This window comes from Oryzias latipes, chromosome 16 (genome assembly GCF_053564925.1).
Source record: "Oryzias latipes strain Hd-rR chromosome 16, Olatipes_Hd-rR_3.1".
NCBI classification, from domain to species: domain Eukaryota; kingdom Metazoa; phylum Chordata; class Actinopteri; order Beloniformes; family Adrianichthyidae; genus Oryzias; species Oryzias latipes.
The window spans coordinates 32,274,571-32,290,965 of record NC_136252.1 but is presented as its reverse complement, the minus strand read 5'-3'; the positions used below and the strand labels follow the sequence as shown (position 1 = coordinate 32,290,965).

Sequence of the window (16,395 nt, the reverse complement as noted above, 5' to 3'; positions counted from 1 at the left end):
AGTGCTTTTAGACCCACGGTTCTGCATCTCATCACTGGCTGTGATGAATCGTTTGTGGGAATCTCGGTCCAGTTGCCTCACAAACACAGAATCTCTAAACTTCTGCCAACACCATCTGCTTTCAGAACTCATCATCCCGCCCACAGGAAACGTCTTCTACGCCATGTCCTCATCCAGCGTTGACTTCCTGTTGAGAAGCAAAGGTGGGAACAGTCCCTTTTGCTCGCCGTCAATCAGCCCAGAGACCAGCGCCACCTTTCCTCGGATCAAGGCCAAGGGGCGGAGACTGGTCCGGAACTTATTTTGACGAAAGCTTCATCCTCAGCCACAGATTGTTTTTCATTGAACACATAAATCTGCCAAAAACACCAAAAACAAGGGGTTTGACGGTGTGCTGAGTCGGCGCTCCTGAACAATATGCACCACTATTTCCCAGTGGGAAGCAGGTGCTGGTTTCCACATCCCTGTTCGTTTTGCTTTTCAAATTCCTGATCGGAGAGGAGCTTGGAGTTTCCCGCGTGGCAGTAAAGCGCTGCTGTATGCAGATGAGTCATGTTTTGTATATATTTCTATATGTCTGTATGACGTCAGTGTTGTGTTTACACTGACAGAGAGCTCCAGCTTCCTGGTTGACAAGTAAAAAAAAAAGCATAAGTGCAAAAACAAAGTGGATTCTTTTAACCCTCCATCTCAGCTAAAGGCTGCTCTTATCACTGTTTGATGGAGAATGGCGCCAAGGATTTGACCAAATCTGCTGCTCTGTGAAGCATTTTTTTTTTCACCCCTGAAACCATAATTGTCTTTAAAAGCTTCATGTCCAACAATTTAGAGAGAAAAAAATTTATCGGTAGATGATGTCAGACATTTAAAAAGATGTGATAAAACACTGAAAAGTTGAAAGTTTAGCAGGAAATATTGAATTATTGCAGCTTTGAAAAAGCACTTTAAAATATTTGGCTTCGCTTTAAGCTCACAGCTAAACCCCCAAAACATGTTTTTTTTTTACACCTGAAGGGTTAACTGAGCATCAGCTAAGCCTCCATTTCCCATCAGCCTCAGCTCCATTTTCACGGGGTGAGATCTGAACCCGAACAGACGAATCCTGTGACCCCAGGTCAGCCCGCTTGGAGCTGATGAGGCCGCTCGATCGGCTGAAGCGCAGGCATTTGCAGGACCGGGAGAGGATTCTGGGTAATGCTGATGATCTTTGCCTTGCTACTGACTGTTTTAGTGCCTTCCTCCTTTGGGTGCTCACCTTTGTCATGTGCTGAATGTACACGTGGAGGAAATGCCGCCGCCTCCAGCGCTGTTGTTTGACATCAATGCTATTTATGCACTACATACAGGATGTCCTATTTTTGTGGTAATAAATTTACTTTCATATGAACTTGGTTGGTTTGGATGATGTGCCGTAACAAACATTTAATTCAGGGGGCAGTTTTCCTTATATAAAAAAAAAAAGCAACTAAGATTGTCTCTAAATGTCAACTGAATGCTGACATTTTAAAGCAGGCTGATTATATTTGACATCAATGACAGCTAATGCATCTCTCTGGTCTTTTTATTGGACTAAAGACAGCCGACGTCCTTATCTGCAAGCATAATCAAGGTCAGATGGAACTCATGTGGATGGAAATGTCACACAAGCATAAAAGGACAGCGAGAGAGCGAGCTGCACTCATTTATTAAAAATTCATAAAGTATTACAGCGCTGCTGTCGCCTCATGGCTGGCTGTCTCCTTTATCCTCTGTGGAAAGTGTCCCGAGTGTCTCTGAGTGAAATTAGTCCTCTTCATGTAATAGAGACATCCATAAACCTCCTGTCTGCGTCTCTGCACACTGTCGCGCTCCCTGAATGCCATTTTTGGGGAGTTTTGTGCATTTAGAGGAACTGGTTCTTCGTGACACATCCAGACTGAGATGGAGTGATCCTTCTGCCTCATTGAGCAGGTAAAGGATCCAGAGCGTCATCCAGAGCCTCTCGAAGGCTGCCAGGGATCCTGTGTGTGCTACTGATCCCACAGTGATCAGGGTCACTCAAACCCACTTTATTCTGAAACATTTGGGGCTGCATGGTGCGCGGTGTAGCGGTTAGCGCTTGCACCTCACAGCGAGAAGGCCCATTTCAGATCCCAGCTGGGTTTTTTGTGTGTTGAGTTTGCATAAACTCCTCGTGCATGTTTTCTCTGATTTTCTCCCACAGTCTAAAATCATACTTCATACGTTACTTGGTGACCCCTAATATCCTCTAGGTGTGCACGTGAGTGTGTGACCTTGCAACAGACTGGCTACCCAACAGTATTTGGGATAGGCTCCAGCAACACTGTGACCCCTAAAGGGGTTCAGCTAGTTATGAAAACAGCTGGATTGACTCCGGATTAATTCCGGATTATTCATGTAAACGATGAACCTTCCTCACATAAGGCAGTCCGTTCCAATCCATGCCGTTCCTCTCGACCTAGATAGGTGGCATTTCTATAATTGTTTTACAAAAATAAGTATATTTGAATATAGGTATAGCAGTAATGTGCAGTCACCTGCAAAATATAGCTTAAAAAATACATAAGATGAATATACTTTTTTATTATCAAAAAGAAAAGTCAAGTTTTGTTTTTTAGACATGTAGCATAACTTTTCAACGTTCACTTAGTAAAAAACTTTCTGCTAAAAAATGTAGCAAATTTACGAAATTTACAAATTTCCTGTTCAAATCCATGATAAAAGCGGTGAGTAAAGAACCAGCAGTCCGTGCCTCCCCGGCACCCAGCCTGCGGCGCTCACACAAACTGGAACTTAGGCTATACTGTTTTGGTCCTTCTATGGTCACAAAAGATGCTTTATTTTTAATTACTTCTTCTGGGTTTTTTTTTTTTTTTTTGCCAACTGTTTAATTACATTGGTGCCAGTTTGTGACCCATGAAGTCTTTTTTCATCCACTAAAAATGCACATTAGAAATACACTAGGTGAGACTCGCAGTACAGCTGCCTCAAGGCAGAGGGCGCTGGTGATCCCAGAGAATGTGACACCACGGCTAAAGAATAATAGAATTAGTGGTAGCAAGTCAGGTGCGGCCATCCAGTAATTCTTTAATATTGTTTAGCATAATTTTCTAAATGGAGGATTAGTGTCTAAACTCAGGAATCTGTGGCGGTGATCTCCATGGAGAGAGAGAGACTGAAGAAAAATGAAAACCTCTACAAACAGGTTATCCACGTCTTTCTTCAGAAGGAGCAGCGCACGTGACGAACTTCAATTATAAGTAAAAGTAAGTCAATAATAACTCTTTTTCAATGCTACAGTTTGTAAACGGAAGAAAGTTGCTAAAATGACTTTTTAAACAACACACTTAAACTGTTGCCAATGGAATAGCGAATGAGCTACTCTGTAGGGTTCATTGACTGATTACGTCAGTGTCTCACTAGAATGGCAAGTAGACTATACCATGTACGTAGTGTAGGAAGCATATTAACTGAATACTTCCTTAGACTAAATTGGAACATTTTAGTTTACAATATATAGAAAGTAAACGTCAAGTATTCTGCCTCACTTTTTAGTATAGACTTAGTATAATTGTAGTACACTTCAATAAATTACTTTTTGCTAAGGGTAAAGTCACAAATAAAACTTAGAGCAGCAGTTTAGTTGTCTGTTTTCTGTGTTGTGGCGCTGCTGTAGATCCTCTGACATCATAAACACAGAAAAACTCTGAAACCAGGATGTGACTTTAAACAACTTCCTGTTTGTCATTTATCAGCCTCAGTCCAGAAAAGATCTAATGTTTTAACTGCTGAGTTTTCATTGACTGCAGTGGAACCACCGCCACACCCGATGATGCAGAACCGTTGACAAAAACAGAAACCTCCTTGTAAAGGTAATGAATAAAAAGGCCCCAGCTGGAGATCCCTGCTGCAGAGCTCTTTGCCGTCTGCTGTTTTGTTTGAGTTGTGGTTTCACGCTGAGCTGTTTTCAGCGACTGTCACACAACACGCCTTCAGCATGCAGTAGGTGAAAAGAAGCAAATGTTTGTCTAGTTTCGTCCCTCTCCGATCATCTTTTGATTTATTTTCAAAGCATTCCCAGCGATCTTTTAATTATGATTGTACTGTTTTCACCCCCCCCCCCCAAGAAATTGTAGTTTTCTGAGACATACTTTCTGCAGAGTGGGAGTTGTTCATTAGAAATTCACCTCGAGTTGTTGGTGGGACTGTTGGTGTGAAGCAACCCCGCCACCCCTTCCCCTCTCCATTCCAGAGCAGAGCTTGTGGCCAGCCCAGCGTCTTTGCTAGGTAACAAATAAGATCTTTTTTCATCTCCTAATTCACAAGGATTTGAATAAAAAAAATACTCAGAAAGGCAATTTTACGCTTAATTTTCTTGATATACGTCTTTCATCAACAGAAAAATTCCACGAGAACATATCAATAACAACCAAAACACCATTTTCATCTAAGTGGGGCTTTAAAATGAAACTTAGATTGAAATAAATGACATAGTTTTGCATGTTTTGCAGTGAATTATGTCAAATATGTTCAGAATAAAATCTTGAGTTGGACGTAATTTCCTCCTTAAGCAATGTTCACACGAGAGTTTGAGCTACCACTTTCAATAAAAGGTTTATGTGGATGCACATAAATACACATTTCTGGGTTCAAAACTCATTTATGCGTCGCTACACACCATTTTTGGGCTTTACGCATTAAATCCACATTCATTGAACGCGGGTTGAAAGTCAAACGCAGGTCAGACTTCAGGGACTCGTATTTGGTAGTGACGTATGGATGGCGCCCCTTTTAATTCACGCAAATGCCAACTGTTTGTGAATTGATCACGGAGGAAGAATTAATAATTGCAGTTTGTGTCCGGCTGGAACTATGACACCACGCCTGTCTTATGTTGGAATAAAGCTGTGAAAGAAAAAGCCCGGAGCAAGATTCATGAGATTTGCACCGGTTTGACATTTCGCACCAGAACTCTTCCAACTGCAGGTGACTGATATGGCTAGTAAACAGTAGAAAAAGAAGAAAAAAACCCTCCCTGTTTGTCCAATGTGAACACCGTTGACTAAACGCTCGTTCAGGAATGCACGTTTAACACATTCTTGAATGCATGTCACATCTGTCCGTAGCTTTACAAATGCAGGACGACCATAAACTGTCTTAAATCATTTTAATGTAAGGTTCATGAACTCCAGTGTTGATTTCATATGTGACAAACTTGTCAAAGTGCTTTACCACAAAAACAAAAAACGCACACACAAAAATAAAAAACAGAACTAAGAAGTGTGAGTCCATGGGATGTTTGAAACCACATGGAACTATTTTGATGATCAGAATCAGTGACATCTGCGTCAGCATCGTCCACATAAATGTTTTTAGCAAAAGACTCTCATATGCACCCCTGAACCTTCTAACACCGGAGTGTTAAGGTGTTGACGTTCTTTCAAATATCGTAACTCTTTAACCATTTATGCAACTAATGTAATCTAGCTTATTCGGACGCGGAGGAAAACAATGCTCTTGTCTGCCTCAGATAGGATACAATCATGTTAATTACTTACAGTCGAAGGGTTACGGTAGTTTGACGAGTGTGTTATTTCCTTTCTCTGGTCTTCACCCTTTATTACCTGAGCTTTAGCTCCAGGGTTTACATTCTTTCAACTACCGTAATTCTTCAACCGCTTACGCAATGAAGCGGAGAAAAGTGGCTTTGCGCTGATTTGCAACACTTTCCTCTATGCAACACCTTACATAAGTAATATTTTGCATTTTGGTGCAAAGTTGATATGAAAAGCCGCTTTTCTCCACATCAGAATCAACGGATTCACATTGATCGCCGTAATGGGTCGAGGAGCTACAGTAGGTCAAGAAGTGCGTGTTATTTAGGGGTCGCCAATGACAACTCCGGTGTTAAAGGGTTAAAGAATTAACTGCCAGACCCATCAGGGGACTCGTCAGCACTGCATGGTTCCTCCTCCACAGGCCTCACACTGCAGGGCTGCCGACCGGTAGGCTTTCCACACCACTGGATCCTGCAGACACACCGTCCCCCCCCCTCGTTTCTCCTCCGCCTCGTTCCGGTTGATGTCCCCAACGCACACCCAGCCTCCCCCCTTCCCTCCCCAGGCCTGTTTGGGGCTGACCGCCCACTTGGAGTGGTCCTGGCTGTTCTTGAAGGCGAAGGTCTGGCCAGGGTTGATGAGCGTGATGTCCAGAACCTTCCAGCCCAGCGAGCAGTCCGAGGGGAGGATGCCAGTGGAGCGGATCCAGAACTGGACCAGCAGGTCTGACTGGAGAGCCGGGGCCACCCAACCGTGATAGAGGTCTGATGGAGCAGAGACAGAGGATGGAAAGTCTTTTATTGAGCTGCCTCCCAAACTGCCTCCACAAACCATGAAGCTTCCAGATTTACCATCATCGAATGAGGCTCCTTTGGCGAAGCTGATGAAGTTGGTGCCGTCCATGGAGGTCAACGTCATGCTGCGGTTGGACATGGGTCTGGAAGAGACCTCATCAGACAAGCGCGCCTTCTTACAGAGGGCGGCCAGCGCAGGCACCAAGGACACCATGGACTCTGGGATGTCGCAGTCATACACGTGAGGCTGATTGATCTGCAGCTGCTCTCCTGCGATGCAAAACAGATTCTATCCAAAACCGTCGACAGCTGTCTTCACTCAAGCAGCGTCGGGTTTGATGCCAAGACACAGAGAGCAGGATATTATGACCCAACAGCAGCAGAGGGACAGTTCTGTTTATGCCAACCATTTTTCCTCCAGGGGATTTGTTCCATACCTTATTCCCCCCTCCCAATGTTCTGCATAAAAACCTGTAACTTTGTAAAACAAATAAGAACATCTAAAGCTTATCTTTTAAGAAACTAGACTGCAGTATCTGCCGTGTCTGGGTCTTGTGTTTACCACCAAACCGAGACCTCTCCAAAAATGGGCAAATAGGTGGAACAAACACTTTTGTGCAGTTGATGGAAAAATGAAACCTTCTAAAACAGGGGTCGGGAACCTTTTTGGCCAAGAGAGCCATAAATGCCACATATTTTGAAATGTAATTTCGAAAGAGCCATACAATAATGTAGTGTCCCTTCCCCACACTGAGGCACGGAGACTTAACCTCTTTTAAAGTTCTTTATTCCGATTACTGCAGACCGCAACAAACGCCGTTCAATTAATTCAGCAACTCCTGAATCTCTCCCGCCGACACGAGAGCGCTTCTCCCAACTTTATATTCCCCTGCTCCCGCTGCAGCCCTCCCATTTCCCTTATTCGGCCCATAGCTGAACCCCATTGGTCCAAACTACCTAACAACAGGCTGAGCGACAGAACTGAGGGCCAATCAGATCTCTGCTTGACGCGTTCAATGAACTCCAGAACTTTCAACGCGGTCCAACAGCCATCCAACTCAGTCCGCGACAATTTGTTTAAAACTAAATATACAAATGAATGTGTGCATTTGATTTAATTTCAACATTTTTAAAGTACAATAAGTCTGTGGATTCTTTTTAATAACATTGTTATTCTGTTGCTAATAAATGATGAGTATTTCTCGTGGTAGTTTTGCTGATGGTCTAGTCTGGTTTACGTGGTCAGTTTCTGCTTCGTTCAGGCGTTGAGACTTTAAACGTGATCTTAGGTCTGAATGTTCTGTAGATGTGAGAAAAACTGCTCACATGCAGACGGGGAGCCAAACACACACTCACACGCCACAGTGAGTGACGGGAAGCGGGTTTTACGTTTTTACAATCCCAGCGCGGTTCACCTGCCGGTCCCCACGACACCTCAGCCCCACCCTCTGCTTTCTTCCTCACACATCCCGTCCCCGCATCTGCGCGCTCTTTCTCAGAGACGGGAGCGCGTAGTTTTAGGCACGTCAATTCACAGGTTTGCGGCTGGTACAAACTCTGTGAAATAATAGATAATAGTAACTGATAGCGCTGGCGCAGATTTTTCTCTCTAAGCACCGCTACTACTGCGCGCCTCTGGCATCGCATCGCGCCCGAGATGGACTGGTCTAATGAAAAAAAAAAAACTATAATTAAAGATTTGTCTGCGAGCCACATGTGACCATCAAAAGAGCCATATATGGCTCGCGAGCCATAGGTTCCCGACCCCTGTTCTAAAACAATGAGCCGGTCACACATCAACCAAGGTTTAAACCAAGACAGCAAGAACGTTTGTTTCTGCTCTGAAGCTGGGTCGCTTTACATCAACCTGACATGTCATTTAAGAAGTCGCTGAGCCATTCTCTTATCAACTGACAAAAAAGTTTCAAAAGCAGAAGACCAAATGTTGCCTCTCGTGGCTTTAACCTCAGTTGTTTACTTCCTGTTCTCTTTTTTAAAAGTTTGTATTTGTTGCTTCTGCTCCTGTAGTTAACAGGAAATGCAGTTTATAACCATCACAAGTCTGTAGAAATACTCCCCCAACTTTCACTGTGCTTTTTTTTTCCCCCTTTCAACTTTCTGACACCTTGGTTTTCCAAAAATATATCCCTTCCTCTCCTCATTTGGTTTCATCCTCTTTCGCAAACATGGCAGCATTGCTCTAGCAGATCCTGACAACTTCCACAAGTCTGATGATTCCTACAAACATTGAAGACCTTTAGCTTTTCTGAGATTCTTTGACAAAGCTCAAGCTGCTCTTTTATCCTATAACATCTGGAGTACCCCAGGGCTCACCGCTGGCCCCACTTGTGTTTAAAGGCGGCAGTGGCTCAGGCGGTTGAGCGGGTCGTCCAATGATCGAAGGGTCGGCGGTTCGATCCCCACTCCCCCCAGCCAACTGTCGTTGTGTCCTTGGGCAAGACACTTCACCCTCCTTGCCTCCAGTGTGGCTCCACTGGTGTGTGAATGTCTATGAATGCCCCGGTGATGGTCAGAGAGGCCGTAGGCGCGAACTGGCGGACACGCCTGTCAGTCTGCCCCAGGGCAGCTGTGTCATCACCAAGTATGAATGAGGAGTGAATGAATAATGGACACAATGTAAGCGCTTTGAGTGACTTGAAAAGCGCAGATAAATCCAATCCATTATTATTATTATAATTAAAGGTAATGTTTAGTAGTCTAATGTGGACCAGGTCGTTTGCCCTTCTGGACTGTCAGAGACATGCCAGTAAGCAGTGATTTATCTAAATCCGCCTGAGTTAACATTTCTATGGCAACCACTTCTTAATCAGGAGTGAGCTTGTTTCCCTAAATTCAGGATCCACTTCCAATCTAATCTTGGTTTGTTAGCAAATCTTTTCAAGTAGTTGTTTCTCTCTGGACAGCAGTGAGGCTTGTGAGTTTTTCAAAAACTGATCAAACCATTGCAGGGGATCTGAATTTCTTCCTATGAATACACCATGTGTGTATTCCTGGTGTATATCTGATCTTGTTAGGGTTGTACTGAAACGAAGGTTTATATGTGAGTGTAAGCTGTGCATATGACAATAAACCTGCTCCGTTATGGTCCTCATGCTGGTGGTAACACTCGCACAAACGAGTAGATCACATCAAACTCTAAACCCCTTCTGCCATTTTGACCACACACTCCATATTTTAATGTAATGCAGATAAAAAGGGGTTCAGTCTGAAGAACGAAGCTAACTGAGCTGGAGAATCCTCGTCTTACCGATGGTCTGAAAGCTTTTCAGCGGGTAGGTAACGCAGAGAAAGTTTTGCCCGTTGTTCACGCCGCTGCTCGGATAATAATACTCTCCAGCCTGTCGCTCCGGGGGGAAGTGGGGGGTGCTGTGGACCAGCCAAAAGCCCTGGTTTTGATCCAGCAGAACAACACCTGCAGAAAAACTCCAACTCTTAGGAACAAAACATATGTTTCGCTTCTCAATCACTGGGTTTGTTAGAGTCTTTTTTACTTCTAAAGATTCCTGAAGTTTTCTAACTTCAGTATTTTCATCCTTTCCATGCTGTCAGGAGTTTCCATGCTAACTGAGGCCGGTAGAGTCTGAGACTCAGCTGGCTGGAGCTTGTTGGGTCAAGTCTCCACCTTAAACTGCAGATGATTGTTTGGAAATGTTGTTTTTTTTTTATCTTTGACCAGAAAACTGAAAACATATTTTGATTCCATGAGATGCAAATTTATAGTCACATTTCACACACAGAATTATGTTAAACTCTCAGTTCAAGATGACTTTTGAACACTTTTTATGAAGAATTTTCCCGAACGGTTCTGATTTTTTTTTAATTATTCTTCTGCGTTTTTTGAATCAATTGGGATCTTTCACCCATACTGATTGTTTTCTACAGTTTTACAGAGTGTTCTCTATATTTTTGTGCATTTTAGCTTATTTCTGCATTTCCTCTGTGGTTTTCTTCTTATTGTTAGCTTTTTTAAGTCACTTTTCAGCTTTTTCAGCAGATTTGAACTTTCTCCACCTCGTAAAGCTGACATATATTCACCATTGTTAGCGTTTAATATGACATGTCAGTATTTTTTCACACTTATCAAGGTTTCTTTTTATGTTTCAACACTTTGCCTAATTATTTTTGAAAACTTTTTTGCATTTCTCACTATTTCATCTTTTTTGAACGTATTTCAAGCTTCCTTTGGCTAATGATCTTCACTTTCTACTGTGTACTAAATTAACATTTAGTCTTGTTGACACTCCAAACACTCCCCATTTGATCTGTTGCCTTCAGGCAAACGTTACATGTCAACCAAGTTTGGACAAATACACCTGCGAAAGCTTTTACCCCACTGCAACAAACATTTAAATGTAGCTAGAGAACATTCAAATTAAATCTAAACTGCTTTGGAAGTTTTCTATTAGTGTCTTCTTTTACATTTATCATTATTTCTTTCTGATCTCAGCTATTTTAACACGTACGTTTTGTGCTTCTTGTTTTTTTTAATGACTAATGCACTTTTTATCTGGTAACAACTTAATTTCCTGCTTTTAGTGACCAAGTCATGCACTTATATGTATTTTTTTATTTATTACTTATTATTTTTAGTCATAAGTTTTAACATAGTACATTGTTTTGTGTTGGAGGTACCAGGAAGCATTTTTTGAATATTATTTTACTGGTGACAATAAAAATAAAGATAGGTCAATCTATCGATTAATCTATGTATCTATAGCAAAAGAAAGTAATTTAGTTTTCTCCTATATATATAAAATAATAGCAGTTAAAGCCCATTTTTAATAGTTTTGTAAAACAATCCTTCTTACTAAACGTACTTTATTTGCATAATATTTATGAAAAATTATTGATTTTCCCTGGGCCCATATTTAAACTTCACAACTGAAAGTCTATCATCTGTAAGCAAATATGAGATGAGAAGAGCCTCATGCTCTGGTTCCAGAGCTGGGTTTGTGTTGCTCTCTGAAGGTGTTGCATGGCCCCGCCCCTCACCTTTGGTGTGACCTCCTGAGTTTCCGCTTCCGTCACCGAACCCGTCAACCGGGCTCTGGTCGTTGTAAAGGACGTACGCCACTTCTGAGCTCTGCAAAACCCATTTTTCTCATTAAAGCGAGCTCTAAATATGACCTGGAAAAACATAATTATTCACAACACAATCACAATGTGTGCAGCTGCAAAACTGCTTAAGGCTGCAAAACCAGGTTTTCACTTCTCCCTGTAACTTGGCTGTTACGAATGGCGTACATGCTTTTTAGCACATTTAGGAAAAGGTCATATGACTGCAGTCAAGAAGCAGAAGTTCACAAAAACATTTTTCACTTGGATCGACACAAATCTGTAAAAACAGCTGCCGTTTTCAGGGAGTTCCAAGTAAAAAAGATATTTTTTTTACGCCTTTACAAACACGAGCACTGCAAAAAAAGACAAAAATTCAACTGACTGAAAAGTCACACAAACACTAATTTGCCCTCTTGACTTGAAAAATGGGAGTACCCTTGCATTTGCCACAACACATAACATGAAGCTGGAAAGCATAAAAACAGCAGAAACTTTTCAAAAACGTTCATCTAGATATAGTTTTTGAAATTTCAAAAACTTCCTCCAGAAGAACTTTTTCAAAACTTTTTTCTTCCCGTGGAACGAAGCGAGTCTTCACAAACATTCAGCTGCATACAAAATGTGCCCCCAAATGCATTTAAGGTCTTTTTCTCTGTCACTTTAGGGAGCTCACAATCTAAGTAACTGTGAGGTTCTGGATGTTGAATTCCTCGGCTCGGAGGAAGAGCAAGCGCTCGGTTCTGGGATGTCACAAAGATGATATCATTCGTGAACATCTGCTGCTGCCTTTTTGTAAAAAGACGAGTCCTCCATGAAGGGAACGGTGCATCCACCATTGGAACAAATACAAAACAGAGATTTTACACTGTTGTTATTGAAAAAATGACCAAACAATAAAAAATGTCCTTGGATTCCGATGGAAAAGTGACCTGAAATCGAGTGGGAAAGCTGATTTGAAGTTTTAAAACCCTGAGTAATGTTTGAAGTCCTGCAAACGGTTACATTCCGTCCAAACCCACCATTTAGGGTCACCAACCCCACTACAGTGCTCCCTCGTCGGTCGGCGGTGATATGTTCCATAAATAGGATTACAGTTTGAAGGCCGTCAAACTTCTTACTACGCACTTTGTCCACTTTTCTCAGACAGACATTTTTACACTTTTTCTTTTGTTTAAACTCTCAAAGTTCAAATCTTCGTAGAAAAGTAAAAATTAATCAAAGCGAGGGTCTGATCACGATCGAAGATTTCTGTAAATTTAGCAAACTGAACACATTCTGTACAGGAGACACGGCACAGACGAAACGTGTTGACAGCCAATCAGAACGCAGAATACAATTTGCCGTCTTTAAGAAAGAAAAAGAGAAAAAAAACATGCAACGTTGTGCGATATAGCCAAGGCGGGGTACACCCCCGACAGTTCACCAGTCCATTGCAGGGACACACAGAGACACACAACCACATTCACACATCGGGGACCGTTTCAAGTCATCAAATTAACCCTTTAACACCGGAGCTTTAGCTCCAATGTTGCTGTTCTTTCGACTACCATAACTCTGTAATTACAGTTGATTCTGAAGCGGAGAAAACCAACCTAGAGCTGATATGCACGCTTTAGAGTAATTAAGAGTTTAGGCAATCAGCCTGAACTAGCTAACTCACAGAAAAAGGTGGCTTTAAGCTATTATGCAATAAGTTATCTTAGCAATTTGTTGCATATCGGTGCATATGAAAAGCCACTTTTCTCCGCGTCAGAATCGGCAGATTCCCGTCAAACCGTTTGTCAAAGAGAGTGTTTTATTTAGGTGTCATCTCTTGAAGAATGTTTTTGGATTGTGGGAGGAAACCGGAGAAAACCCATTAATGCGCTGGGTGAACATGCAAATTCCAAACAGAGAGGTCCCAGCCGGGATTCGAACCAGAGTCTTCTTACTGTAAGAATCTAAACCACTGCACCCATGTGCAGCCTGGCATGCTGACATGCCAAAAAGAAAATAATAAGACCATCTCAGATCGTGCTAAATATACCTAAAAAGGGCAAAAACAATTTTTGAACCAGAGTATAAATACATTTGTGTTCATGCCAAAAAAAGAGACTAGAACCCACGAAGTGGCGAGTTGGAGAACTACATCTGTTTCCATTAACTTCCAATGAGCTTCAACCTGGAAGTCAGAGTGTCTCAATTGTAATTTAGACATATAAATAACAACAAAAAGGCCATTATAACTATTAGCTTCTTCCCATAAAAGCAAACAATTATCTTGGCTAAATTGAACTAAAGTTAGTTTCCAGAAGGAAGGCAAACAGCAGACCAGAACACACCTTTCTTTCTGAGTAGAGCTGTCCCACCGTCCGGCCCAGAGCCCCTGAACTGTCGTTCACCGTCACTTTCCCCTCCATCCATCCTTCACCGCCTTTCTCAAGCAGCAGGTACTGCTCACCTCTTCTGGGAGCTGTTTTTTGATGCTCTTTGGGAAGTTTGTAGATGTAGAACCTGGTTTGCAAAGACACACACAAATAAAAAACTTGTTTTTTTTAGAACATCAAGCATTTGGTAAAGCAACATTTACCAGTCGACTGCATCTCCTTGGTCGTTGTAGCAGCTGATCTGCGACGTGTTGCCTTCAAGTGGCAGACAAAGAGTCAGCAGCAGCAACAGAAGCATCTGGAAACAGGGAAGGAGCTTAATTTAAGAAGAAGAAAGTTAGCAAGCTCTACGTCCTCAACTATTTCTTTTGTCTGAATGAGTAAAGTGAGGGGAGTAATGTTTCAAGTCGGAATACTAGTTTGTGGGGAGTAAATCTGCTGCATCTAAGAGACGATTTTATTAAAAGTAGTCACTTCCTATAGGAAGTGTAATAAAAATCACATGACTTTCACTACGTCAACATAATAGCTTTGTAGCTGTAGCATTGCAGAACCGCTCTTACCGGTGAGCTGCTCAAAAATGTCTAAAAGAATACGGAGATTCAACCCTCTTTCCACAAGCAGTTCACCTGAAACAAAGTGGGCTGATTTGAAAACCAGGTCGTTTCACTGAGTAACCACTAGGGGGCTTCTCTAAAAAACAAGTCAGGTTTCAGTCACTTCATTTAAAAAAAAGCCTTTTTTTTATCATAGATGAAGTACAAGAGGCCAAAATATTTGAATATGTAGGGTTTTTTTTGTAACCCTCCCCCTGTCAATAAACCAAATAATGTTGGAAAGCCAGTTGATTTTTCTGTAAATGGAACCACATTTCTTTAGGCACATGGATTAGTCCAGTAAAAAATGAAAAAACTTTTTTTTGTCTCACCTACTGACACACATGCACAAAAATAGAGACAGAAAAAAAGATGCACTTACATAAAATAAACCACAAAATCAGAGGACACACAGCAGCACGGAAGTTTTAGCCAATTAAAAGTAAAATAATGTAAATACCAACAAAATACAAGTGGTAAAGCTAAAAGGTAGTAGTGCATAAAACATGTTCAATATTTTAGGAATTTAATATTAAAATATTCATAAAAAGTGTCATAAACCACATTAACAAATTGGATAAAATATTAGAAATAATATTTTCAAAAATGAACTGATTGGAATTTATTTACAAGCAAACTAAAATAATTATTTTTGTTTTCGTCTTTCATGGTAGTAAAGTGATCAAATGTAATAATAAAAACAAGTAAACATGTTTTTAGTCACTGCTGAAACACTACTACTAACATTTTTGCAGGAAAAGTCGTTACGACAGAAACTGTGAGTCAGCGGCACGCCGACCGATGCGAGACAATTATACCACTCGTGGGACATAAACCGGGTCTACCCGTCACGGGCTGAACAACTTAAACAGAAATACGCACCTTGGAGAGAGCTTGTTTGTCGTCCTTTATTTCCCCGAACTGGTCTTATTTTGCCCTCATAGTGAGACTTTACTGTAATCATCGGTTCCGTCTACCCCCCTCTCACATCCTTGTTTTGGTTTGCTCCGTCATCGTTGCTGAGGCACCGTGACGCCCAAACCTTCTGAGCGAACGTGCAACGTTTTTGAAGCAACGGAAAAAAGAAACGGGACACCTTTATTTTTTTATCTGTTGAACCTTTATGATAAATTCAGTTTCGAAAGGTGCATCATTTCCTCCAGCCCCAAAGCAAAACAGTCAGGTGATTGGTGACGTCACTTCGGTGGGCGTATCCAAATGAGTAAAAACAGAAAATATGTTAAAACAAAAACAAGTAAATAATTGCAATTTTAAGAGTTATTTTTATTTAACTATGTCAACGTTTTTACACTTCCAAATGACATTTCAAAAATACATTTTTGTTTAAAGAGATGAACCTTTTATAAAGGAAAAACTGTGCAGTTTCCCCTGAAAGTGGAACTTTTCTGCCGTCTTCTCGTTTGACTGTTTCACAACTTTGAATAGACTTGCGATTGTCTCATCTGTGAAGTGTCTCTTCTTCTGTTCCCCATCGCAGCGGCTCTGATTGGCGGGTTGATCTCATGCAATCCTGCAGAGTTTGAGGAAGTGGTGCAGTGGTGCAGCGTCCTCCTGGCCTCCTCTCACTGACTGATCAGCACTTCCTCTTAGCTGAGTGGACCCGGCTCTCTCCGGTGGAGGTCATGGCTTTGCAGGAGGCCCCCCTTGTACCCGCTCTGACCTTGATCATCGCAGCTGTTTTGCCCTGAACTCATGGGTCATTACATCCTTGTTCAGATGTTTTGCAGCAAATACTCTCACACGGTTGCTGGATTCATTATTCTAAGAAACATTTCTCTTGACATAAAAACTGAAAAGGTCATAAAGTTCAAACAAAAATTCAGGGAGTTGGAAATGATTCATGTGTATCAAAGGTTTATCTTTAGTTCTGTTCCTGTGTGAACACTTTTATTTATGGTCAGAGTGAAGTTTTACAATCATACTGCTCACTGATGGGAAATTCTCCTATAAGGACATCCATTTTTAACCAGTTTCCCACCAC

At 41.7% G+C, this 16,395-nt stretch overlaps 2 protein-coding genes and 1 long non-coding RNA gene across 20 annotated transcripts in view; 2 read left to right on the top strand and 1 right to left on the bottom strand.

The window, feature by feature from the left end:
* rgl2 (ral guanine nucleotide dissociation stimulator-like 2) overlaps positions 1 to 1,387 on the top strand; it is a 29,986-nt gene extending 28,599 nt beyond the window's left edge. For all 18 annotated transcript variants that reach the window (XM_078932600.1, XM_078932598.1, XM_078932597.1 and 15 more), the window contains one exon: positions 126 to 1,387. In XM_078932600.1, coding sequence (XP_078788726.1) covers positions 126 to 307 — 182 coding nt within the window. In that variant the 3' untranslated portion in view covers positions 308 to 1,387. The remainder of the gene's footprint in view (positions 1 to 125) is intronic.
* Positions 1,388 to 5,150: 3,763 nt separating this feature from the next.
* dnase2 (deoxyribonuclease II, lysosomal) lies at positions 5,151 to 15,585 on the bottom strand. Its single transcript, XM_004078504.4, has 7 exons — positions 15,276 to 15,585; positions 14,001 to 14,095; positions 13,753 to 13,924; positions 11,366 to 11,456; positions 9,621 to 9,785; positions 6,410 to 6,622; positions 5,151 to 6,322 (listed from the first exon to the last, which is right to left on the bottom strand). The coding sequence occupies exons 2-7, from the start codon at positions 14,093 to 14,095 to the stop codon at positions 5,952 to 5,954; spliced, it is 1,107 nt and encodes a 368-aa protein (XP_004078552.1). The 5' UTR covers positions 15,276 to 15,585; the 3' UTR covers positions 5,151 to 5,951.
* On the top strand, positions 15,439 to 16,235 carry LOC110016711 (uncharacterized). Its single transcript, XR_002292043.2, has 2 exons — positions 15,439 to 15,576; positions 15,892 to 16,235. It is a non-coding gene; the product is annotated as an uncharacterized LOC110016711 (long non-coding RNA).
* Positions 16,236 to 16,395: the final 160 nt, after the last annotated feature.